General features: G+C 36.4%; 1 protein-coding gene across 1 annotated transcript in view; it reads left to right on the top strand.

Moving 5' to 3' along the window:
• The window catches only part of SLC7A9 (solute carrier family 7 member 9), a 62,847-nt gene that overhangs the window by 29,748 nt on the left and 7,681 nt on the right, over positions 1-25,418 (top strand). The window contains exons 7-12 of the mRNA XM_074211482.1: positions 6,876-6,920; positions 8,029-8,152; positions 9,558-9,661; positions 11,167-11,263; positions 11,928-12,077; positions 13,611-13,785. Of these exons, the coding sequence (XP_074067583.1) occupies positions 6,876-6,920; positions 8,029-8,152; positions 9,558-9,661; positions 11,167-11,263; positions 11,928-12,077; positions 13,611-13,785 (695 nt within the window). The remainder of the gene's footprint in view (positions 1-6,875; positions 6,921-8,028; positions 8,153-9,557; positions 9,662-11,166; positions 11,264-11,927; positions 12,078-13,610; positions 13,786-25,418) is intronic.

The raw sequence follows: 25,418 nt of genomic DNA, 5'->3' as shown, positions 1-25,418 counted from the left end.
ATTATTTCAAAAGATACAGAAAATGATTTTGACTAAACAACACCTATTCCAGTTAAAATCACTAAAAAGCAGAGGATAAATTTAGCTTTTACTGACTATCTAAAACAAAGAAACATTTTTCTTTAATATAGAAAACTAGAGGTTTTTCAATAAGATTAAGAGTTAAAAAAAAAAGTTATCATCGCTGTCCCTCTTTAATATAGTGCTAGAAATGTGAGCTAAAACATTGTCTAGAAAAATACGGAATAAGCATAGGCAAAGAAACAAAACATCACATTTTACAGATAATATGAAGGTTTATTAAAAGAATCCTATAGTTGTGGTGGTTAGGTGGTACAGTGGATAGAGCACTGGCCCTGGAATCAGGAGTACCTGATTTCAAATCCAGCCTCAGACACTTAATAATTACCTAGCTGTGTGACCTTGGGTAAGCCATTTAACCCTATTTGCCTTGCAAAAACCTTAAAAAAAAAAGAATCCCCTAGTCAAGTAAATGTAATTGAAATAATTAGAAACTTTGGCAGAGCAGCAGAATATAAAATAAGCCCACATAAATCATCATTTCTGGATATTACTGACAAAATTGTGCAGAAGAAAAGGAAATTCTATTTCAAATAGCTTGAGAAATATTAAATGCTTATCTACCTACCAAGAGGCACAGGAACTATATTAACACAGTTATAAAGCAGTCTTTACACAAATTCAGATGTAATTGACTGAACCAACTAATTAAAAATAACAATACTAATCTTAGTTAATTTATTTGTTCAGTGTCATAAATGAAATTACCAAAGTATTGCTTTATGGAATTAGAAAAAACAGTAACATTATACATTTGGAAAAACAAAAAGTTAAGAATACCAAGGACATTAATGCAAAAGAAAAAGTGGGAGGGGAAAACAACTTAGCAGTACAAAATTTCAGGCTGTAATTATCAAAACAGTTTAGTTCTGCTTAAGAAATATAGAAGTTGATCAATAGAACAAATTGGATATGTAGAAGTAATATGTAGAATTAAATATGTAGAAGTAAACATGCATGTAGTCTAATGTTTGATAAAGCCAAAGATCCCAGTTATTAAGGCAAAAATTCTATTTGAAAGTAATTATTAGGAACATTGGAAAGTAGTCATATAGAAATTAGTTGCAGATTAATATCTCATACCGAATACTGAAACAAGCTCTAAGGGGGTATACAACGTAGACATAAACAACTTAAGAGTACCATGAAAGAAATTACACATCAGATCTATGAATAGGAGAAGAGTTCCTGAAAAAACGATATAAGAGAGGTTCACAGGTGGTTAAATGATCAGTTTTGATTAATAAAATTTAAAAGTTTGTGTACAAACAAACCAATGCAATTAAATATGAGAACAGAATTAGATAAATTGAGCAAAAATTTTTGTAGCAAATTTCTCTAATTGTGAATAGAGCACCAGCCCTGGAGTCAGGAAGACCTGAATTCAAATTGTCCTCAGACACTTAATACTTATTTAGCTGTGTGAACTTGAGCAAGTCACTTAACCCACTGCCTAGCAAAAAAAAAAAAAACAACCAAAAAATTTCTCTTATCAAAGTTCCATTTCTAAAATATATATAAGGATGTGATTTAAATTTATAGGAATAAGAGCAATTTCTCATTCGATAAGTAGTTCAAAAATATAAACAGGATAATTTCAGAAAATAAAATTCAAGTCATATAAAAAAATGCTCCAAATCACTGATAACTAGAGAAATGCAAATTAAAACAACTCTAAGGACAACCTCACACCCATCAGATAGATTAAGTTAATAAAAAAGGGAAATGACTATGAAAGCAGATACATTAATGAGTTGTTTGTGAAACTGTGAATTTGTCCAGCTATTCTGTAAAGTAATTTGGAACTTTATCCAAAAAGCTATTAAACTATGAATTTGACCCATCAATCCTCCTACCAGATCTATATCACAAAGAGTTAGAAACAAAAAAAGATGATATATATAGCAACTCTTTGTGTGGCAACAAAGAATTAGAAACTAAGGGAGTAGGGGCAGCTAGGTGGCGCAGTGGATTAGAGCACTGGCCCTGGAGTCAGGAGTACCTGGGTTCAAATCCAGCCTCAGACACGTAATAATTACCTAGCTGTGTAGTCTTGGGCAAGCCACTTAACCCCATTGTCTTGCAAAAAAAAAAAAAAACAATCCCTAAAAAAAGAAAACTAAGGAAGTGACCATCAATTGGTGAAGAGCTAAATAAATTATGGTGTTTTAATAAGGAAATAATGAATGAGATAGTTTTTAAAAAAAATCCTGGGAAGACTTGTATGAACTGATGTAAAGTGAAAGTGGACAGAACCAGGAGAACAATTTGTACAATGATAACAATATTATTATGATGAACAACTTTGAAAGAATTAGGCACCCTAATCAACACAAATGACTAGTCACAATTCCAGAACACTTCATGATGAAACTTGCTATGTACTTACAGAAAGTTTATGGACTCAAAGTGTAGATTGAGACATAAGCTTTTGGAGATAAGCTAATAAAGATATTTGTTTTGTTTTATTATAGAAGTATGTGACTTTCCCAGCAGGAAGTAAGTGGATGGGTGGGAGGTGAAGGAGAGAATATGGATTGAAAAAATAAAATTGAATTAAAAAAAAATAGAAAAGTTGGAGCCAGATTGTAGGGGACCTTGACTATTTGACTATTGAGTTTGCATTTTCTTTTCTAATGTTTATATATTTATTTACTTTTAATATTTTCCCCCAGAAATATGCAAAAAAGTTTCAAAATTTACTTCCAAAATCCTTGAGTTCCAAATTCTCTCCCTTCCTCCCACCCCCTCATTGAAAAAACAAGTTACTTGGTGTAGGTTAAAAATGTGTGGCCAAGAAAAACATTACTACAACAGTCATATTGTAAAAGTAAACATAATTCCCTCCCCTCCCCCCAAAAAAAAGAAAAAGAAGAAAAAGCATGTTTCACTCTGTATTTGGTCACCATTATCTTTGTCTTTGGAATGAATAGCATTCTTTTTCATAAGTCCTTCACAGTTCTCGAATCCCAATATTGCTAAGAAAAGGTAAATCATTTACAGCTGATCATCCTGCAATATTTCTATTACTTTATATAAGGTCCATTTCCCATTGCATCCACTCATGTAAGTTTTTTACTGAAAGCATCCTGTTCATCATTTCCCAAGACAAAGCAGCATTTCATCTCAGTCACATACCACAGTTTGTTCAGCCACTCCCAAATCTCTGAGCATACCTTCAATCTCCAGTTCCCCACCACCAGAAAAGAGTTGCTTTAAATATTCCTTCTACAAATAGATTCTTTTCTTCCCTTATTTCATCTCTTCTGAAAGACAGACCTAGCAGTAGTACTGCTAGGCCAAAGGGTAGGATGGTTTTCTTTTTTTCCTTTTTTTTTTTTTTTTTTTTTTTTTAGGCAATGGGGTTAAGTGGCTTGCCCAAGGCCACACAGCTAGGTAATTATTAAGTATCTGAGATTGGATTTCAGTTCAGGTCCTCCTAACTCCAGGACCGGTGCTCTATCCACTGTGCCACCTAGCTGCCCTGGTAGGCATGGTTTTATAGCCCTTTGGGCATGTTCCAAATTGTTTTACAGAATTATCGAATTATTTTACAACTCCTCCAACAATCCATCAATGTCTCAATTTCCCTACTTCCCTTCCAAAATTTGTCATTTTCTCCTTCTGTCCTATTAGTCAAACCAGTAGGTAGTACCTCAGAATTGTTCCAAGCCTCATTTCTCCTATCAGTAGTGAGGTAGGACATTTTTTTAAAAAAGGTATTTAAATAGATTGCATTAATAACCTCATCTGAAAACAGTTCCTATCTCTTGATCATTTATCAATTGGGGAATGGCTCTTATTTTTTATAAATTTGATCTCTATGTTTGAAAAATGAGGTTTTTATCAGAGAAACTTGTTTAAATATTTTTCCCCACAATTGCTATTGCTACCTGTATTTCCCTACATCCTATTTCCCCCACCCCCATTTATTCTATTCTCTATCTTCTTTCACCTTGTCCCTCCTCAAAAGTGTATTGCATCTGATTACCCTCTCACACAATCTTCCCTCTCTTCTATCACTTCTATCTCCTCTCCCCACCATCCCCTTTCTCACATCCCTTTCCTCTCCTATTTTTCTCCAAGGTAATATAGATTTCTATACCCAATTGAGTGTGTATGTTATTCCCTCTGTGAGCCACTTGCAGTGGCAGTAAGGTTCAATCACTCCCTCTCAGCTTTCCCCTCTACTCCACTGCAAAAGTTTTTCTTGGCTCTTTTATGTGAAATAACTTATTGCATTCTACTTCTCCTTTTCCTTTTCTCCCAATTCATTCTTTCTTCCCCATTAACTCTATCTTTTTAATATATTATACCTTCAAATTCAACTGAAAAGGTTCATATGAATTATCAGTATCATCTTTCCATGCAGGAATATAAGTAGTTCAACATCATTAAGTCCCTTATGATTTGTCTTCCCTGTTTACATTTTTATGCATAACTTGAATCTTTTATTTGAAGATCAGATTTTCTGTTCAGCTCTGGTTGTTTCATCAGAAAATTTTGAAAGTCCCTTATTTCATTGAATGGCCATCTTTTCCCCCCTAAAAGAGTATGCTCAGTTATGCTGGGTAGTTGATTCTTGGTTGTAATCCAAGCCATTTTGCTTTCTGGAATATCATATCCCAAGCCCTACAATCTCTTAAGGTAGAGACTGCTAAATCTTGTGTTAATTTGACTATATGCTTCCAGGGTGGAGGATGCATTAACCAAAATTTTTGATGGTCTTTGCAGCTGTTTTCTGGGATAACCCCTGCAAGTTCTGAGTTCTTGCAAGGTCCTGTGAGAGGCTATCACTGCTCTCCTGGCCTATGCTCTGGTCTGAAGATGACCACAACCACTCCCCCTGCCCTAGAACCATGAGAGTCCCTGCTCCACTGCAGGTAGTAAGTTTTATTGTGTTTCTGCTTCTTTTCCTTAAACTGGTCCCCCCAGACTGCAATCTGCCTTAGGAATAGCAAAGAGACTGCTTTAATCTCCTCCTGAATCATTTATTAATCTGTATGTTGAGCTCACCGGAATTAGCTGCTGGGTGGTCCCCTGCCAGGTGGACCCCTGCCAGGTGGCTCCTCAGGCTTGTTCCTGGTCCCCTGAAGTCAGATCTGTGCTGAGGCTGGCACTGGCCTCTCACTCTGGTGCAGCAGAGTTTTCCTGCTGATCTTCCAAGTTGTCCTTGGCAATCCCTAGTCCACTGCCATGGACCCAGGTACCCACATTATGTTCCTGGATGACTGGAGCTGGTTTGCTCTGGTGCAGGCCCTTTTTAAGCCTGGTACTGCAAACCCTTCCTTTGGAACTTCCAAGTTGTCTTGGATTGATTGTCTTTTTTGTGGGTTCTACCATTCTAGAACTTGGTTACAATCATTATTTAAAAGGGTTTAGAGTGATGGGGAGGGAGGGAAGAGCCCAAGGGAATCCCTGTCTTTACTCTGCCACCTTGGCTCTGCCCAAAACAAGAGCTTTGTTTCCGAGTTTGTATTTTGTTCTAGAATTGCTAGGAAGCCAATGAAGGTTTTTGAGTATGGGAGTGAAATGGACAGACCTGTCCTTTAGGAAGATTGTTTTTGATGCTGTGTGATGGATAAACTGGAGAGAGATAGAGAACCTGGAATCAGGGGACCATTCAGAAGTCATTGCTAACAGAAAAATGCTATGGACAACAGGAGAGGAGAAACACTTTTATAGATAAAAGAACTTAATTATGAAGATGCCTCTTCTGGAAATGTTGGTTCTCTGTTTGTAGAGATACTCCAAAAGATCTGCATGAATAAAGGAGTTGTAGCCTCTCAGATATTTAGTAAATCAGCTAATATTTTATCTCTTCCTATTTCAACTCCTAAAGACTTATAGTATAACTTTAATTCTCTGGAAATTTGGAGTCTCACCTAAAATTTATTTCAGGGACAACTGGAATGTCAGTTAGAGCCCTGTGCTATCTCTAGAGATTCTTTTTGGCTATAGCAAGTTACCATGTTAGTTTTATTGGTACAGAAACTTGTTTTCTTTATAATCTCTATATCTTTAATTCTCCCATTTATTCTCCAAAAATACATAACTGAAGTTCAAATGCCTATATTAGGGGCATTTAGGTAGTGCAGTGGAGAGCATGCTAGGCCTGGAGTCAAGAAGACCGAATTTAAATTTGACCTCAGACATTTACCAGTTGTATGACCCTGACCAAGTTTCTTGACTTCTGTTTGCTTTAATTTCTGCATCTGTAAATTGAGGATAATAATAGCACCTACCTTATAAATAGGTGTTGTGAGGATCAAATGAGATAATTGTCAAAAATGTAGCACAGTGACTGTCTTTATAAATATTAGCTATTATTATTGTTTTTATAATGTAAAATCACTGGTGAAGTATAGAGTCTTACCTGAGGGCACCTTGATGGCTATCATTGAGATCACATGGTTTGGCAGTCCACTCTTACATGAGGAGGACTGGAGTAGGAAAGACCTTTCTTTTCTATTAGACAGGCAATACACATTGATTAAGCTCTTACTGGGTCCCAGACATGGGGAGGAGGGTACAAAGAAAGGCACAAACAGTACTTGACCTTAAAAAAAGCTCACATTTAAGATGGGAAGACAATATGTGAAAATTGTAAATATAAGATATCTATGGTGTAAATATAAGGTCATTTGAGAGAAAAGGCACTTTGCAAAGTTATGTTGGTAGCATATTGGGAAAATGTTGGGGAGAGGAGGACCCAGGAAAGTGTTCCTGACAAAGGATGAGGAATATTGTTGGGAAACTACAGAGACCAGACATGGCGGTTTTTCTTTTTCCAGGAATCAACTCAATTACATCACAGAAGAACTTAAAAACCCCTACAGGTACGTGTCTCTGGGCCCAGCCACAGTAACAAAACATAAGATGGAGTGGCAAATATCATCTCTTCCCACAAAGAGTTGAAGCTACTCTTTTGTGGCCTCTCTACTGTCTCTTTATCTTTCTTTGAAGATGAATTGGATACTGGTTTCTTCAGGAGATAGAGAGCTTGTTAGTGTTTTTGGAGTTTTTGATGGGGGCAAGGTAGAAGTAGGATCTGGGATGATGATAAGATCTATGGCTAGCTATGGTACATGAGGTAGCTTTGATTTGTCATCTAGAACTATCTAAACAAGTAACTTTATTTTCTGTACAGCTGTATTGCTGATCTAAATCGCAGCAAAACTTTTCACATTCCATTTGGATCAAGGGTAGGAAAACTAGATATACAATGGTTAAAGCCCCGATATTTTCTAGGTGCCTGATTTGGGGGTGTAGGGAGGGAGGGCTCTATTTGTCTAAGTTTCTCAGCTGTAAAATGAGAATAATAGCACCTAACTCCCAGAATTGTTTTGAGCAAAAAAAATGAGGAGATAATTATAAAGCACTATATAAAGGTTTTCCTTTTCCCACACTTGCTATTGACTCTTGTACTTGGAAATGAATGCTTACTGACCTCTTTGCTAATGAAAGGGTAACAAATCCACTGTCTTGACAAATTCTGAAGCAGTCTTTTGACAAAGAAAACCACTGATTTGACACAGGAGCTGACACAATGTAGGTCATATGATCCCAACTACTTCAATAAACAAATGATCCTGAATCTCTAAGTCCCAGATTTTTAGTAGGTCATTTGACATTTTACACACACACACACACACACACACACACACACACACACACACGGATTATAGTTTAAGATTTTTTTTCCAATATGCTTTTAAATGTATGTGAGCTGATTTTGTACCTAAAAAGTAGAAGAAACTGGTCAAATACCTGATTTTTCAAAATAACTTTTTATAATTTTAGTTATATTATTACTGAGCTAAATTTTTAGTTACTAAATGATAACTTTTGTCCATTAACCAAATAATATTAAGGGTAATGCTACATATTTTGAGAAATAACCAACAGCTTTGAATGATATATGTTCTTATGTTTTTGCGAACTTAGAAACTTGCCCTTGGCTATAATTATTGGCATCCCCCTGGTAACTGTGTGTTATGTCCTGATGAATGTTTCATACTTCACTGTAATGACTTCTACAGAACTCTTACAGTCCCAAGCTGTAGCTGTGGTAAGTCTTATCTATTATCATTTTGATGGTGTTGTTATTAGTGATTAGAGGCATAGAGGTAACTCTGAGTCTTTAAATGCTATACTGTCTAATTACCTTGTGCTTCCATAATATCTGATTATCTCTTTTCCTTTTCTTTGTTGTGGTTAGGATTCAATTGGCTTATTTATCATAAGTACCTAAACAAAGTTTAATGACCCTCCCAAGTAAAAATTGGCACATTTTTTGTAAGGTAATGGGGTTAAGTGACTTGCCTAAGGTCATAAAGCTAAGTAATTATTAAGTGTCTGAGGTCAAATTTGAACTCAGGTCCTCCTGACTCCAGGACAAGGGCTCCATCTACTGCACCACCTAACTGTACTTTGTCCTCAAAATTTTTGTTGGGGGTGACTTTTTCATTTATAATCAAGATGAGTAACCAATACAATTAGGTAATATACTGGGGGCAAATATTGACTTTGGAATCAAAGATTTGTAATTGAATCCTGGATCTAACACTACCTGTGTGACCTTGGGTCCCAGTTTTCTCATCTATAAAATCAAGAAGTTGAGCCTGACCTAGTCTAAGATGTATTTCAGATATGAATCTGTGATCCTATGATCAGAAATATATGCCTCCCTTGAGAATGAGATGTCCCCTAACACTGGCATAGAAAGAAAACACTCTTTTGAATCATTAAAGATGCTCAGATACTTCTTCCCAGGAGATAGAAGCATTAAAGATCATTTTCCCCCCTCAGCAAAAAATGCAGCCATCATTTCTTACAACACTCCACCCCAACCCCAACCCTAACCCTAAAATCCCTTCTGCAGAGTTGCTGTAAAATTAGAATATCAAGCATCCCACCCAATTAGTGATTGTGGCTTAGGATAGAGAAAAGAAGTCTAAGTCAGTGGTGTCAAACTCAGAGGCAGGGACCTCTAAGCAACCATATCTGAAGATCCCTGTAGGTCACACATTAACTTAGAAAATCATGTATTGACATTATCTATATCTTATTATAGTCTAACTTACTTTGTTCAATATTTTTCCAATTAAATTTTATTAATCTGGTTATGGACACAAAAGAATTGTGGGCTACATGTGTATTTAACACCTCTGGTCTAAATTATCAGCTCATTGTCCACTGAAGACAAATCAATGCTTAATGTAATATAAAGAAAACACTTTAAGATAATTGATACATCAGGGGATGGCTGAGTGGTGCAGTGGATAAAGCACTGGCCCTGGAGTCAGAATCCAGTCTCAGACACCTTGGGCAAGCCACTTAACCGCATTTGCCTTGCCAAAAACCTAAAAAAAAGATAATTGATACATCTTATACACACAAAAAGTACAGAACTGAATTTTCATGTCCAAAGAACCTTTAACTTCCTCTGGAGTAACTTCTTTTCTCCTTTCCAGACTTTTGGCGACCGAGTTCTCTATCCAGCTTCATGGATTGTTCCACTCTTTGTGGCATTCTCGACGATTGGAGCTGCTAATGGCACCTGTTTCACTGCTGGAAGGTAAAGGTTCAGGACAACAAGTTGTATTAAGCATGAGTAGAATAAATTAGTTTTGTGATTAAATATTCCTCAAGGAGTAAAATTCAAATAAATATTAAGCATCTATTCTATTAAAGGCATTGTGTTAAGGATTAAAAATGAATTACAAAAGTTCCTGCCTTCAAGGTCAATTCTATAGATCATGGGTTGGCAAACTATGGCCTGAAGGTTAAATCTAGGTTTTCATATTTTTTAAATAAACTTTTATTGCATTTTTTAAAAAGTCCCTGCCCTCAAGGGGTTACTAATCTAATAAAGGAGATAAGACAGGAATACAAATATAAATATAATAACATTATAACATGCAAAGGACATGGAAGAGTGTTCTGAGAAGGTTTTGATAGTGAAAAAGGGAAATTCATATCCAAGTAGAGAGAATCAGAGAGATTTCATGGAGAAAGTGATATATGTGCTAGACCCTGAAGACAGAGAAAGCTTTCAGTGGGTGGAGATTGGATAGATGTGAGGCTAAACAGTGGATAACATTAGCGCAACTACATGGAGAAGACAAGGATATAGGGAAATTTAAGCAATCCAAGTTATGTAGAACAAAAGTGCATGTGATTAGATGTATTATTAAATAAGTGTGGAAATGCTAGATTAGAACCGAATTGTAGCAAGCCTTAAATGCTGAGATAAGAAATTTGAACTTTTATTTAGAAGAGAATGAAGATCTGTTTAAAGATTTTCAACAGGAGAGTTCTCACCCGTAGATCCAAGAAGTTATAGCATGTGCAATGGACAGGCCACAGTAAAACTGTCTTGGCAAACAGGCTAAAGCACATTGTGGGAAACCAACAGACTTCAAACCTGTTGGTGAATTAGGGGAGTGTCTACAAGCACTTGAAGACTTCCCCTGGCTGGCTGGAAAAATAAGAATAATTTGTTCAAAGGGCCATGAAGGCTGCTGTAGCTGGTGCTGTGGAATGTTTAGAGTTTGATCGGACATTGAAGACACCAAGTTCAACCACTGCATCCCAGGCTTCTCTCAATTAATTTACTCACAAGTGAAAACACCCCCTATGATATCATTGGTCTTCTTCAAAAATGAAAAATGAATGACAACCAACAACAGTGTGATTCAGAACTGCACGTTAGGAAGATTATTCTGCTAATATTATGAAGGACAAAGTCAAGAGAAGGTACTAAATTCAGAGAGATAGAGAAATCAGAATACACTGGCCATATTTTCTTCCAAGGGCCATGACATTCTAATATTACACTTACAAAACATAAAGTTTACTTCTTCAAGATGCACCATCTCATCCAGTCATGAAGTTGAGATCCAAACTCATCTATCAACTAAATTCTATTTTATTAAAGCTAAACTTGTCTATCAACTAAATGTTTTATTTCATTAATTAAACTACAGTATATGCTTTCAGCTCAGTAAATGTGAAAACATTTCTCTGTGGACCAATGCAATTCTATCCTGGGCATCCTAACTCATATTTTGATTTTGTCAGATTGGTTTACGTGGCAGGACGGGAAGGTCACATGTTAAAGATGCTTTCATATATCAGTGTTAAGCGTTTAACACCAGCACCTGCCATTGTCTTTTATGTGAGTACAAATTCTTCAAGGTAAACCATTAAGACCCCAAAATGTTAATTGTTAATCACAATGGTTTCCAAATAAACAGCATTCTTTCCTTTATTCCTTGGAGAGGATGTCTGTGTTTACTGCTCATATTCAATGATTTACCAAGTTTCTTCTTCCTTCTTGACTATTCCAGCCTTAGTTTGTCATCCCCTGCTTAAACCATCCATCCTGTGTCTACCCAAGTCTCCCGACCCCACATTACAGATACTTGAATTTTTTTTCAATTCTAGATCACAATTTATAGAATCTATGTAAGCAAAGAAGTGGAAGAAAGGAGTGAAATCTTGGCCAAATGATGTTGACATGATTAATACAAAGCCCTCTCTTCCCCAAAACCAAATGAATTTGAGTAAGAAGACTAGTGGAATTAAATGTAAGAGTTGGTAGGCCAGTTCAGCTTTTTTTTTCTCTTTGTCATGGCAATATCAGATGCTTATAAATATATCAAGTTGGTTCTAATGAGCTTGAAGGAAGCCAGTAATAGATGTTCCCATCTGCCTTTGCTGCTTGCAAGGTATGACATTCCCTCCTCTCCAAACCACCTCTTCAAATCTAGGCCATTATAGGAGGAATTTTTTTTCAGGAAGCATCAGTAACCTCAAAATTCATTCTCTCCATTATTTAGAGTATCATTGCTATCCTGTACATCATACCTGGAGATATAAATACATTAATTAACTACTTCAGCTTTGCTTCATGGCTATTTTATGGAATGACTATTGCAGGACTGGTTGTGATGAGATTTACAAAGAAAGACCTTAAAAGACCTATCAAGGTAGGTACTATTTAAAAAGAAAAATCCTTCCCCTTCATTTAAGATTTAGCTTTCCTTTCTTTCCTGAGTACTTTTTAAAATTCTGTTTTGTCTATATTTTACATTTATTTACAAATACATATATAGTGTAGGGAAAGTATAGAATAAAAGATTCTTGAGAGTAAGCTCTGATCTTGTTTTTGGCTTTGTAATCTCTGGTATCTGACTTGTATTAGGTGCATGTTAATTGACTGATTGAAATCTTAGGTTCCCAGATTTTTATTTTTACTATTTACTAACTTGATACCTTTACTTACTTATCTGATTAACCATCACAATTATCTCTGACATAATTTTCATACCATAAGACTCCTCAGGTAAATAGATTAGCTGATTCCTATTTATGTACATATTTAATAAAATATTACCAAGGCTGAAACATGCATGAAACATATTTCCACTTTATGCAGTATATGAAGTTAGCTCCCTTTGGCAAACATTCTGCTAAGGCATGACAGTTTAGGGACACATAAATAGTTGCCACCCAAAGGCTTCAGGGAAATTAAAAAGTAGCATATCCCTACCCCTTATAAGTGCCAGATGTTCTCTTGTTATAGCCAAAGTTAACGTGTCAATATAGCACTTCCAGTTAAAACTAAGTACTAATAAATCTTAACGAAGTGTTTCAGTGTCTGAAACAAAGAAGCTATACGATATAGTGTAAACAGCTCCAGAGTTAGGGGCTGAATGAGCTGAAATCTCACTTCACATATTTCCTAGGTATTTGACCAAGAGTAAATTTCAGCCTCTCAGAAGACATTTCCTCCTTAGTAAAACAGAGATAGAATACATAAACTATCTGGCAAAGCTGTTAAGAAAGTGCTAGAGAAGTTGGAATTATTTTTAAAAGATTTAAGAATGCTGATCAATGTTAAAATCAAATATGAGACAGAGGACCAATTATGAAGCATGTATTTACCATCAGAGAGAGAGGTGATGGACTCAGGGTTCATTTTGAAGCATATAGTTTTTGGAACTGATCAATGTAGGAATTTGTTTTGCTCAACAATTTATAGTTATTAGAAGAGTTTTCTTCTCTTTTTAACTCCAGTGGTGGATAGGGATATGAGAGGGATGTTAACTAAAAAAATAAGAAAAATGAGAGCTTTTTCAAAACAATTATAAGGGATCTAGAGCTTGTGTAAGAGAGCTACTATATGGGGTGGCTAGGTGGCGCAATGGATAGAGCACTGGCCCTGGAGTCAGGAGTACCTGAGTTCAAATCCGACCTCAGACACTTAATAATTACCAAGCTGTGTGGCCTTGGGCAAGACACTTAACCCCATTTGCCTTGCAAACCTTCCCCCCCCCCCAAAAAAAGAGAGAGAGAGAGAGCATTAGTAATGCAACCAGTACAGAGTAGTTTGAACATTTGATATAGTTGAATGTGCCTCTCAGCAAATTCCTACTTCTATGATCTCTTCTATTAGGTAAAGCAGAGTTTGAATACAAATAAACGCATAACCAATATCAATTTGTTGTTTTATTTTACAGGTGCCTATTTTTATTCCCATCTTGGTGACACTTATTTCAATTTACTTAGTACTGGCACCCATCATCAGCGATCCACAGTTACCATATCTATATTGTGTGTTATTTATACTAAGTGGACTTCTGTTTTATTTTCTTTTTGTTTACCACAAATTCAGCTGGGTACAGAAGATTTCAAGTAAGTACAAACAAATATTTGAGAATATTCTGAAAATAAAATATAGTTCTCTGCTAAGCAATTGATTATTGAAACTAATAGATAAAAGGGAGCATTTTGACACTGTCCTTAAATAAAACTCCTACCCACACAAAAAAGGCAACCAATTCTCCATCTAATCATTGAATTGCTGTTTTTAATTGTCAAATATTTGAAAATGTAACCAAAATTAACTGACCACTGAAACAAGTGCCCTGTATTTAAGAGTCATACCCAGAGGGTCCTAGAAAGTAACATAGCTCATCATTTAATATTTAAAAAAAATGAATGATAATATCAAATATCTAATGGCTTTTAGAAATTCATTAACTTAATTTGTCCTTGACCCCCCCAGAAGAAGTAGGTTAATCTATCGAATCCTAGGGATGAATCAATGCATTCTCCCAAGATCTGCTTATATTGGGTAAGTGGCTGCTGTAGAATTAAGGTGTAATACCAGATGTGGAGAAAAGAGGAAGACTTAGTCAGGTATCAGAAATCATAGTTTAACTGGCATTTGACAACAGCTAGTGCAAGGCTAGCAGTGGGCCAAAGAAAGGTAGATAGTTTAGAACAAGGATAGCCATACTTCTTAAGGGCATATGGGGAAAATTTTGAAAATGCTTTATTATTGGGGTGGCTAGGTGGCGCAGTGGATAGAGCACCGGCCCTGGAGTCAGGAGGACCTGAGTTCAGATCTGGCCTCAGACACTTAATAATTACCTAGCTGTGTGACCTTGGGCAAGCCACTTAACCCCATTACCTTGCAAAAACCTAAAAAAAAGCTATATTATTCAATTGAAATATAACAAAAACAGTCTCAGCAAAATACACAGTTATATACTAAGCAGTTTCCTTTATGACAAAAAAGAAAAAAAATGATCAAGGTAGTTCTTTATTTAACCCCTTGCAGAATGGGAACTACAGAAGAGACTGTAGTTTACTTTTTTACTTTTCATATATTGGATTTTCTGTGAAGAATTTAGATGTATAGGATAAAAACCATCATGCATACAATATTCCAATGAGACTACTTAAGTTAATTTAAAAATTAAATTGCAACAGTCACTAAAAACAAGAATGGAAGTCTTTATGGAAGAATCAAAGCCAAATTCAATTTAAAAAATTTAGCTTAAAAAAATCATGAATTCATGAGATGTAAATAATGCAATGTAAAATAATAATTTGGAGGGGCAGCTAGGTGGCGCAGTGGATAGAGCACCGGCCTTGGAGTCAGGAGTACCTGGGTTCAAATCCGGCCTCAGACACTTAATAATAATTACCTAGCTGTGTGGCCTTGGGCAAGACACTTAACCCCATTTGCCTTGCAAAACCTAAAAATAAAATACTAATTTGGTAGGTATTGAAGTAAGCATAGCATCAGTTTCTGCCCTTAAGATCTGAAACTATCTATATTCTTTCTGATATATTTTATGAATTTGTTCATATAGTTAAATATGCTTTTTCCACAGAACTCATAATTTATTTCAAAAAAAGTTTTATTGGTGCCTTATATTCAATACATGATCATTTCTGGAAAGGTACCCTTTCGTCTTCCAAATTAAACCTTCCATTGTAGCAAAGAAAAATAATCACGCAAAAATACCTAATACTTCGACCAAATCTGACAACATTCTGCAGTTGTACTTTCCTTCTGTTTCAAAGAGAGTGGATTGCTTTACAGTCTGTTTTCCAAGACTATCACTGGTCTTTTAGCTAGCTTTCTAGTGGCCGCCTCATTTACACTATGTAGTTGCTATGAATATTACATTTTTGCTTCTAATAATTTCACTCTGCATTTGTTGTTAAATTGTTTCAATTATGTCTGAGTTTTTTTGATTTATTTGGGATTTTCTTGGTGAAGGAACTAGAGTGGTTTGCCATTTCTTTCTCCCATTCATTTTAAAGATGAGGAAACTGAAACAAACAGGTTTAAGTGACTTGCTCAGGATTTTACACAACTAGTAAATGTGTTCAAATCTGAACTCAGGAAGATGAGTCTTTCTGACTCCTGATCCAACACTGTATTCACTATGGCACCTAACTGCCCTTCCCTCTGCATTAGTTTATGCAAATTTTCATTAGTTTCTTTGCATTAATTTCTTATCACATAGCAATATTCCATTACATTTTTAATAGCATAGTTTTTTTAGTTACCTTTTAATTGATGGGCACCCACTTTGTTTCTAATTCTTTGCTGCCATAAATATTTTGGTAAATTTATTTGCGGAACATTTAGGTGGTACAATGGATAGAATGCTCTACTTGAAATCAGGAAGACTTTAGTTTAAATCTTGCTTCTCATAGTTGTGTGATCCTGGGCAAGTCCTGTCACTTCTTACTTTCTGTTTCCTTATCTGCAAAGAAAGGTTAAGACAAGTATCCACCTTGCAGTTCAGTAAGCATTAAATGAGACATTTATAAATTTCTTTACAATTATTAAAGGAATATAGAAATGCTAATTATTATTATTGTTATTATTATATTTGACTTTTTATTCTTGTTTTACCTCCTTGGGAAATAGGTCCAGTAATGGGGTTACTGAGTCAAATAGTATAAATCACAGAATTATTGAATTTGAAAATTATAGGGGCAGCTAGGTGTCACAGTGAATAGAGAACCAGCCCTGGAATCAGGAGGACCTTAGTTCAAATTCAACCTTGGACATTTGATACTAGTGACTTTGGGTAAATCACTTAATTCCATTATCTGAGAGAGAGAGAGAGAAAGAAATAAAAGGAATCTTAGCGTCCACCTAGTATAAACTACACTTAATAAAAAAGCATTTGGGTGTCAAGGTATATATATGAAGTGCTAGACTTGGAGTCAGGGAGACCTGCGTTCAAATCTAGCCTGAGACACTTAATAGCTTGACCCAGACCAAGTGATTTAAATTGTCAGCTTCAGTTTCCTCAACTCCAAAATGAGGATAACAGCATCTACTTTGCAGGTTGGTTGTGAGAAGATAATATTCTAAAGCTCTTAACTCAGAACCTAGAACAAAGCAGGATTTCCTCCTCCTATAATCTGTCAGACCCCAAGTAAGATGAAGCCTTCTATCTACTGAGGCAGCCCATTTTATTTTTGTATAAATCTGTCAAGGAACTTTTCCTTACAGGTATTTTTAGTTTTTTTCTCTTGACAAGTTCCACTCATTGGAAGATTAGTTACTTTAAGAGTTTCAATTGAGGGGGCACCTAGGTAGCGCAGTGAATAGAGCACTGACCTTAGAGTCAGGAGGACCTGAGTTCAAATGTGGCCTCAGACACTTAATAATTACATAACTGTGATTTTGGGCAAGTCACTTATCCCCATGGCCCTAAAAAAAAAAAACACAAGAATTTCAATTGACATCTAGAATGCTTGTGCTAATGCACAACTCTGCCATCATAAGGGTTCTTGGTGCTCTTGTCTCTCCACATAGCCTTTTACTTTTTATTTTTTCATTTTTGCCAATATTTCATCATTAGTGATTTGGGGTATGTTTTCATCTGGTTGTTTATAATTAGTAATTCTTTTTGTTAAAAACTGTTCATATTCTTTGACCATGACTCTATTAGGAAATGTTTCTTGGTCTTATATAGTTGTGATAGTCCTCAGTATAGTTTGGATACTGGACTTTTATCAGAGATGGTTGATGTAAATACTCTCCCTGTCTGTCAGTTTTGTGTTTAATGTTTACATATTAGTCATTTTGTATATGAGGAATTAGGACTAAGGGAAAAGAAAGAAAGCTATGGGATAGGAAGGAAAGATATAAGAGAAATTTTTTAAATGGTGAACATGGTGTTTATTTAGATTCTGTGTTTTTTTTGTTTTGGTGGGGTTTTTATTTTGTCTAGATGTGAGTGGTATTGTCCATAGCAGGTCTCCCAGGGTTGTTTTAGGTCTCTGAACTGCTAAGAGGAGCTGCGTCCATTATAGTCGGTGAACTCACAATTTTGTTTTTAATATGTACAATATTCTCTTGGTTCCTCTCCCTGAATTCAGTTCACATAATTCTTTCCATGCTTCTCTAGAGTCTGACCATTCATAGTTTCTTATCAAACAATAATATTCCATAGTATTCATGTACCATAACTTATTCAGTCATTCCCCAATTGATGGATATCTCCTCAATTTCCAATTCTTTGCCACTACAAATATTTTGGAACATTTGGGACTTTACCCATTTTTTTATAATTTCTTCTGGATATAGACCTAGTATTGGTATTGCTAGGTTAAAGGATATGATCAGTTTTATTGCTCTTTGGGCATAGTTCTGTATTGCTCTCCAGATTGGTTGCATTAGTTCACAACTCCACCAACAATACATTAATGCCCTAATCCTCTCAACAATCTCTTTAACATTGATCATTTTTCCTTTTTGTCATCTTAGCCAATCTGATAGGTGTGAAGTTTTATTTGCATTTCTCTAATCACTAATGATTTGGAACATTTTTTTCATATGATTACAGTTTAATTTCTTGGTTTGAAAACTGCCTGTTCATAACCTTTGAGTATTTCTTTAAATTCAATCTTAAGTTTGTTCACAAAAAAGCTTTAAATTTTAATGTAATATAAATTTAATTTGTTTTCTTCTATAATCACCTTTATAGCTTTAGCAAAGAACTGTCCCTCTTGAGAGTTTTTCACCCAAGTGATAGTTGACAGAAGAGAAGCTATAAGATGGGTGGAGGAAAGGGAAACCTTACTTCAAATATCTTTAATAATGGTTTGATAGCTCATGACTGTATCAAAGGCCTTGGTCAGATCTACAAACATTGTGTACAGACCTCTGTTCTATTCCTGGTGTTTTTCCTGGAATTGTCGGCAGCAAACATCATAGCCACTGTTTCTCTATGCTTTCTGAAGTCACACTGGCCCTCAGGGAGGTGACCATCTTCCAGGTAAAGGATCAGTCTATCAACTCTGGCAAGAATCTTTCCAGCAAAGTGGAATCTTTGAAGAACTTTTTGTGTGTGTTTTGTATGGGATCCCCCACCTGCCTTGGTAATCTGATCAAGGTTAGGTAAGCAAACAGTTTTTCTAGCCCCTTCCTCACACCAGGAGGTGAGCAGTGCAATCCTTCAAAGGGCTGCTGCTTCTAGTGAGATGACCTGATGACCTGGGCTGCCTGTGTACAGGGTTGTGACTGCAACTCCCATTATAGTCACACTCGCTGCTGTCTGTCACCACAGGACTTTGACCAGCGGAAGACTTCACATGCTTGGGTAGTGCCCCCCCCAACTCACCAATGGGTTTGAGACCCTTCAGTTACCCACAATATGCTTCAGTCTATCTGCTGAAACAGTTTACCAAGGTGTGGCCACTGTGCATGCAACAGCTTCTTGGAGCCACAGGTGAGAATTAGGTGGCTCAGGTGGACATCAAAGGTGGAAAACATCCCTGAAGAGGGCTTAGCAGCCTCACACCTAGTCTTCCTTGAATACATCCTACATCCTCAAAATGTAGATAAACTCCATCTATAGCATAGTCTTGCTCTACATGACAGAAAAACCAAGTAAGATTAGTCTGGCATGGACTACTTTTTTAAAAAATTATTTTGAATTTTACAATGTTTCCCCTAATCTTGCTTCCCTTCCCCCACAGAAGGCAGTCTGTTGGTCTTTATATTGTTTTCATGGTATACATTGATCTAAGTTGGATGTCATGTGAGAGAAATCATATCCTTAAGGAAAAAAATAAAGTATAAGAGATAGGAAAATTACACAAGATAACATTTTTTTAAAAATTAAAGGCAATGGTCTTTGGTCTTTGTTTAAACTCCAAATTTCTTTCTCTGGATACAGATGGTATTCTCCATCATAGATACCCCCAAATTGTGCCTGATTGTTGCACTGATGGAACAAGCAAGTCTATCAACCCTATGCTACTGTTATGGTGTACAATGTTCTTCTGGTTTTGCTCATCTTGCTCAGCATCAGTTCATGGCATGGACTACTCTTGATGAAAAGCTCTTAGTAATCATCTCTTCCTTTTCTAAAAGTTCATTAGTCTCTTTGATCTGTTCTAAAAAATTTTCCAAAAATTACAGTCAAGCTTACTATCCTATAGATTGCAGACTATTTCCCCCCTTTTTGAAATTCCAGATAGTCCCTGCCCTTCTATAGCTTTTTCTTGGTCTCTATGTTCTTTTTACATCTTACTGACAAGAGGCTCAGAAATCACATCAGCTGGTTCTTTCAGGACCTGAGGTTGTAGTTAATTTGGGTCAGATGACTTGAATTCATTCAGGGAAGCAAGGTACTGCCTTTTTTTTCTTCACTCATCATGGAGGGGGTAAATGCTTTATCATTTTTGTTCTATTCTTTTCAGTCCAAAGTTTACTTTCCTTTATAAAGGCAAGAAAGAAATCAAGAAAGTACCTTTTCTTTGTCATCAGTTAGCATCCTATTCACCCCAAACAGAAATTCTATCCAAGGGTGGAGATTGAAGCTTTTACTCCTTTGAGAACCTACTATTAAATTTTCAGTGTTAGCATTTTCTCTTCAGAAATTGACAAATTCACAAATCAGAGTTTGACTTATTCTCTTGCTTATTTAGTCTATGTAGATTAAACTTAAAAGTGTGTTTTGAATGTTCAGAGAGCCCTAGGAGTTAATTTCTGGTCCTGTCCTCCTCCCTGCCTTTTTATTCTTTTTCTAGTTGTAGATAAAAATTATTTTTATTATTCATTTTATGTTTACCATATACTATTGTTATTCTTTTTATAGGACCATGCCCCAATCAGCCTCTATTGTGTGCTGTCTTCTCATCTTTCAGACTTACCCTACAGAATTTTTATTGATAAAGTTTTTGAAAACTTTGGAGTCTCCTTTCCCAAAACATAAGGTGCATGTCAGACTATGCCTAACTTTCTTCTTCTCTGTCACAGACTCTTAGGAGGGAACCAGTCATTTCCCTGAAAGGTTCCTATCCTTTCCATTTTGTAACCAATTCTTCCCAGTTAGTAGTAACAATCAAATATAGGACTTTTTCTTGACTCTTTTAACTTTTCTAGGTTTCAGTTAGCATTAAGGAAAATTTAGAAACTCTCACCTCCTCTATTTGTTGCAGAGCTTTCTAACAAATATCTAACTGAAGTCTTTCACCATGAATCCACCATGCCTCTGAGAAAGGTTGTATGATTCAGTGGAAAGAGCTCTGGATCTGACATCAGAGTGTGTTGGTTTAAATCCTGACTCTACTGTTTATTGCCTTTTTCAATAGGCAATTGAGAAAATTAGTTAACCTCTCTGTTATCCAGTTTAATTCATCTGTTAAATGAGGAGGTTTGATTAGTTGACTATAAAGGTCCCTTTTAGTGCTAAATCTGTGGTCCACTAAGATTCCAGGGGAGTGAAGATGAAGTCAACTTCCTGACAGAGGTGAGGGACTCAGAATGAAGAATGAGACATATTTTGGGGATATGACCACTATGAGAATTTGTTTTGCTTGACCATGCATATTTTTATGAGTTTTTTAATGAGAGAAGGCAGAAGAAAGGTGGGAGGGAAGGAAAATATTTTTGTTGAAAACATTATTTAAAAAATATATATATGATCCTATAATTTTTTCCAAAAATCTTTATACAGTTCCTCTTTCTATCCAGGTGATACTTAGTAAAATCTAATGATAAAATTACCTCCATTTCTTCCTCAATCAATCTTCATCCAAAGGATTTATTACATTTTCTACCCCCATTCCTGGTTTTTCTAACATGATTATCTATATTTAATATACAATACTATTCACTCACACACCCTTTTACTTATTGACCACTACTATCACTACTAATAAAGCATGTCAATCTAGAACCAGTTGTCTGGCATAAGTTCCATCCCACTAAATCTGTGCAGCTTAAGGTCAGTTTTGCTTCCTTTGTTGTTGAGTCACTCAGTGGGGTCCAACTCTTCATGACCCCTTGGTCCATAGTATGCCAGGCCCTTCTTTCCTCTATCTCCTGAAGTCTAATCTAGCTCCTGTTCAATGTTTCCATGACACTATCTCTCCATCTCATCCACTGCTGTCCCATTCTCCTTTTACCTTCAATTTTTCCCAACATCAGTTTTTTTTTCTTCCAAATGAGTCTGCTAATTCTCATTCTATGGCCAAAGCATTTCAGTTTCAGCTTCAACATTTGATCTTCTGGTAAATAGTCTGAAGTAATTTCTTTGCCCTGATTGATTCGATCTCCTTGCTGTCTAAAGTACTTTTTCTTTTCCAGAAACACAATTTTAAACTGTCTATTCTGTGGTGCTCAACTTTCTTTACAATCTAGCTCTCACAGCTATATATGGCTTCCAGAAAAACCATAATTTTGACTCTATGGACCTTTGTCATATACCCTTCATGATTCCTTACATTAGAACCTCTCATTCCTTTTGTTTGTTTTCTAAAACTTTTTATATCGATCTATAGAAACATGAAGCCAGGAGTTTTACTCCTATCTTTATTGGATTTAGTCTCTTGTATCTCAATTACTCTTCTCTCCTTCATTAGCTACTTCTCTTTTGTACTATATCTAGCCTGATGAATATACATAGGCAGACTTCTTTCAGTTTTTAAAATTGAACACTTTGGATTAGTTTTGCAGAACATTAGGCAAATAATCTTTTAGCCTAAGTCCCCTTCATCCTTGACTAGACTACTAACCCTATATTTTAATGTTCCAGAAACCCAAGTCCTATTTGACTCCCTTTTATTTTTGAATATTTCTGTGTTGATATAGATGTCTGTCATGCTAATATGAATCAGTGATGTAATAATTGCTCTCTAGTCTAATTTGAAAGATTCTATGCATTCTTAAAATTTTAGGAAATTGTGATTTATGAAATATTTCTAATATCATGGGTTCATTGATGCAGATATGTCCTGATTTTCCCACTTATCTTTGGTTTTCCCATGACCTTAGAGTTCTGTGTCTCCACTAGGTACTAATTGTAAGGAAACTCATAAGGACATTTAATCCAAACTCCCATCTTTCTCTAACACTTACAAATCATCATGTTGTTTCTGCTTCTCTAGTTCTTCAGTAAGAGGGGACCCACTGCCCTCTAGAGGAGTGGATTTCACTTTGGACAAAATAGTTCACTTCTAAAATCAATTTTTCCTTCTGCCATTCCCTACTTTTCATGGAGGAGCAATGTGGTAAATAAATGAACCTTTTCTTTTTTTTTTTTTGCTTTTTAAATTTATTTTTTATTCTCATTTTGTACAAATTTTTTTACATTAATAAAATACTCTTGTTTACAAGTAAACAAAATACCCCCCATGAATATAGATAGACTTGCTTGGGTGAAAAAAGTAAAGGGGAGAGAAAAAAATAAAATTAAAAAAATAATAGTAATAATTGTAGGTATGGCCAGGTAGCACAATGGATGAAGCACCAGCCCTGGAGCCACGAGCACCCTAGTCCATATCCAGCCTTGTAAACCCAACAATCACCCAGCCGTGTGACATGCAAGCCACCCGATCCCCACTGCCCTGCAAAAACCAAAAAGAAAGAAAAAAAAAAAAGACCCAAAATAAAATAAAATAGTAATAATAGTAGGGGTGGCTGGGTGGCAGGCAGAGCATTGGCCCTTGAGGCAGGAGCACCTGGGTCCAAATCCGGCCCCAGACACCCAAAGATCACCCTGCTATGTGGCCCCAGGCAGGCCACCCAGCCCCACTTGCCCTGCACCCTCCCCCAAATAATAATAACAAAAATTATGCTTCAGTCTTTGTTCCAACACCAACAACTCTGTCACGGGTGGATCACATTCTTTATAAGTCCATCACAAAAGTTACTTCCATATTTTTCCACCGTTGCCATTGCTGATCGCAACTCCCTCCTTTCTTATTTGTCCACTACCATGTACTAGATTTTCTCTCTCCTTTCACTCTGACTCTGCTGTAGGGTCACTGAGTGGCACAGCAGACAGATCCCTGGTCCTGGGGCCAAGAAGCCCTGAGCCCCCATACCACCCCTTAGGCCCAGAATCCACCTGGCCCTATAGTCCTGGACAGGCCTTCCAATCCCAGCCCCTGGCAAGAAGTAAAAAAGAAAATGTGTTATATCTGACCACTCTCCCCCAATGGTCCATCCTCTCCTCCTTTATTCACATCCCCACCCCTTCCCCCTGCTCCCCACTTCTTCTTACTCCAGATGCCTATACCCCATGGAGTATATTTGCTGTCTCCTCTCCTAGCCATCTCTGATGAGAGCAAAGGTTCCCTCATTCCCCCTTGCCTCCCCACCTTCCATATCATTGCAAAGCTCATTGTAATAAAAAAAATCTTATTATGTGAAATATCTTGGACCATTCCCCCCTCTCCTTTTTCTTTCTCCCATTCCATTTCCCTTTTTTTCTATTGACTCCATTTTTACACCATATTTTATCTTCGAATTCAGCTTTCTCCTGTGCTTCGACTATAAAAGCTCCCTCTACCTGCTCTATTAACTGAGAAGGTTCATATGAATATTATCAGTATCATTTTTCTATACATGCAGTTCATCCTCATTAAGTCCCTCATATTTCCCCCCCTCTCCTCCAATCTCCATGCTTCACCTGAGTCCTGTATCTGAAGATCAAACCTTCTGTTCAGCTCTGGCCATTCCAAAAGGAACATTTGAAATTCCCCTGGTTCATTGAAAGTCCATCTTTTTCCCTGGAAGAGGACATTCAGCCTTGCTGGGTAGTTCATTCTTGGCTGCATTCTGAGCTCTTTTGCCTTCTGGCATATTGTATTCCAAGCCCTACAAGCTTCCAATGTAGTTGCTGCTAAGTCCTGTGTGATCCTGACTGCAGCTCCATGATATTTGAACTGTGTCCTTCTGGCTGCTTGTAATATTTTCTCTTTGACTTGGGAGTTCTGGAACTTGGCTATAATATTCCTAGGGGTTGGTTTTTTGGGATCTCTTTCTCAGGGGGATCGGTGGATTCTCTCCATTTCTATTTTGCCCTCTGCTTCTAGAATATCAGGGCAATTTTCCTGTAGTAATTCTTTGAAAATGATGTCAAGGCTCTTTTCCTGATCATGACTTTCAGGTATTCCAATAATTTTTAAATTATCTTTCCTAAGTCTGTTTTTCATATCAGTTGTTTTTTCAATGAGATATTTTACATTTTCTTCTAAATTTTCATTTTTTTGGTTTTGAAGTATTGACTCCTGATTTCTGGTAAATTCATCAATCTCCCTGAATTCTATTCTTTGTCTGAAAGGATTTGTTCTCCTCAAAGAGTTTTCTTATCTCTTTTTCCATCTGGCCAATTTTGCTTTTTAAAGCATTCTTCTCCTCAATAACTTTTTGAACTGTTCTATCCATTTGACCTAAGCTGGTTTTTAGCATGCTATTTTCTTCAGCATTTTTTTTGATTTCATGTTTTTCCTGCATCTCTCTCCTTTCTTTTCCCAGTTTTTCTTCCAACTCCCTCATTTGATTTTCAAAGTCTTTTTTGAGCTCTGTCATAGCCTGAGCCCAATTTCTGTTTTTCTTGGAGTCTTTAGATGCAGGAGCTTGTGTTTCTTCATCTTCAGACTGAGTATTTTTATCCTTCTTGGGCTCATTTGCAAAATATAGTCTTCCTTTTGTTTCTCTGCTTGCTCATTTTCCCAGCCTGGGCCTGGTTTTTGGGGTGCTTTCTGAG

The sequence above is a fragment of the Macrotis lagotis genome, chromosome 1 (genome assembly GCF_037893015.1).
Source record: "Macrotis lagotis isolate mMagLag1 chromosome 1, bilby.v1.9.chrom.fasta, whole genome shotgun sequence".
NCBI classification, from domain to species: Eukaryota; Metazoa; Chordata; class Mammalia; order Peramelemorphia; family Peramelidae; genus Macrotis; species Macrotis lagotis.
This window is presented reverse-complemented; position numbering and strand designations above follow the sequence as displayed.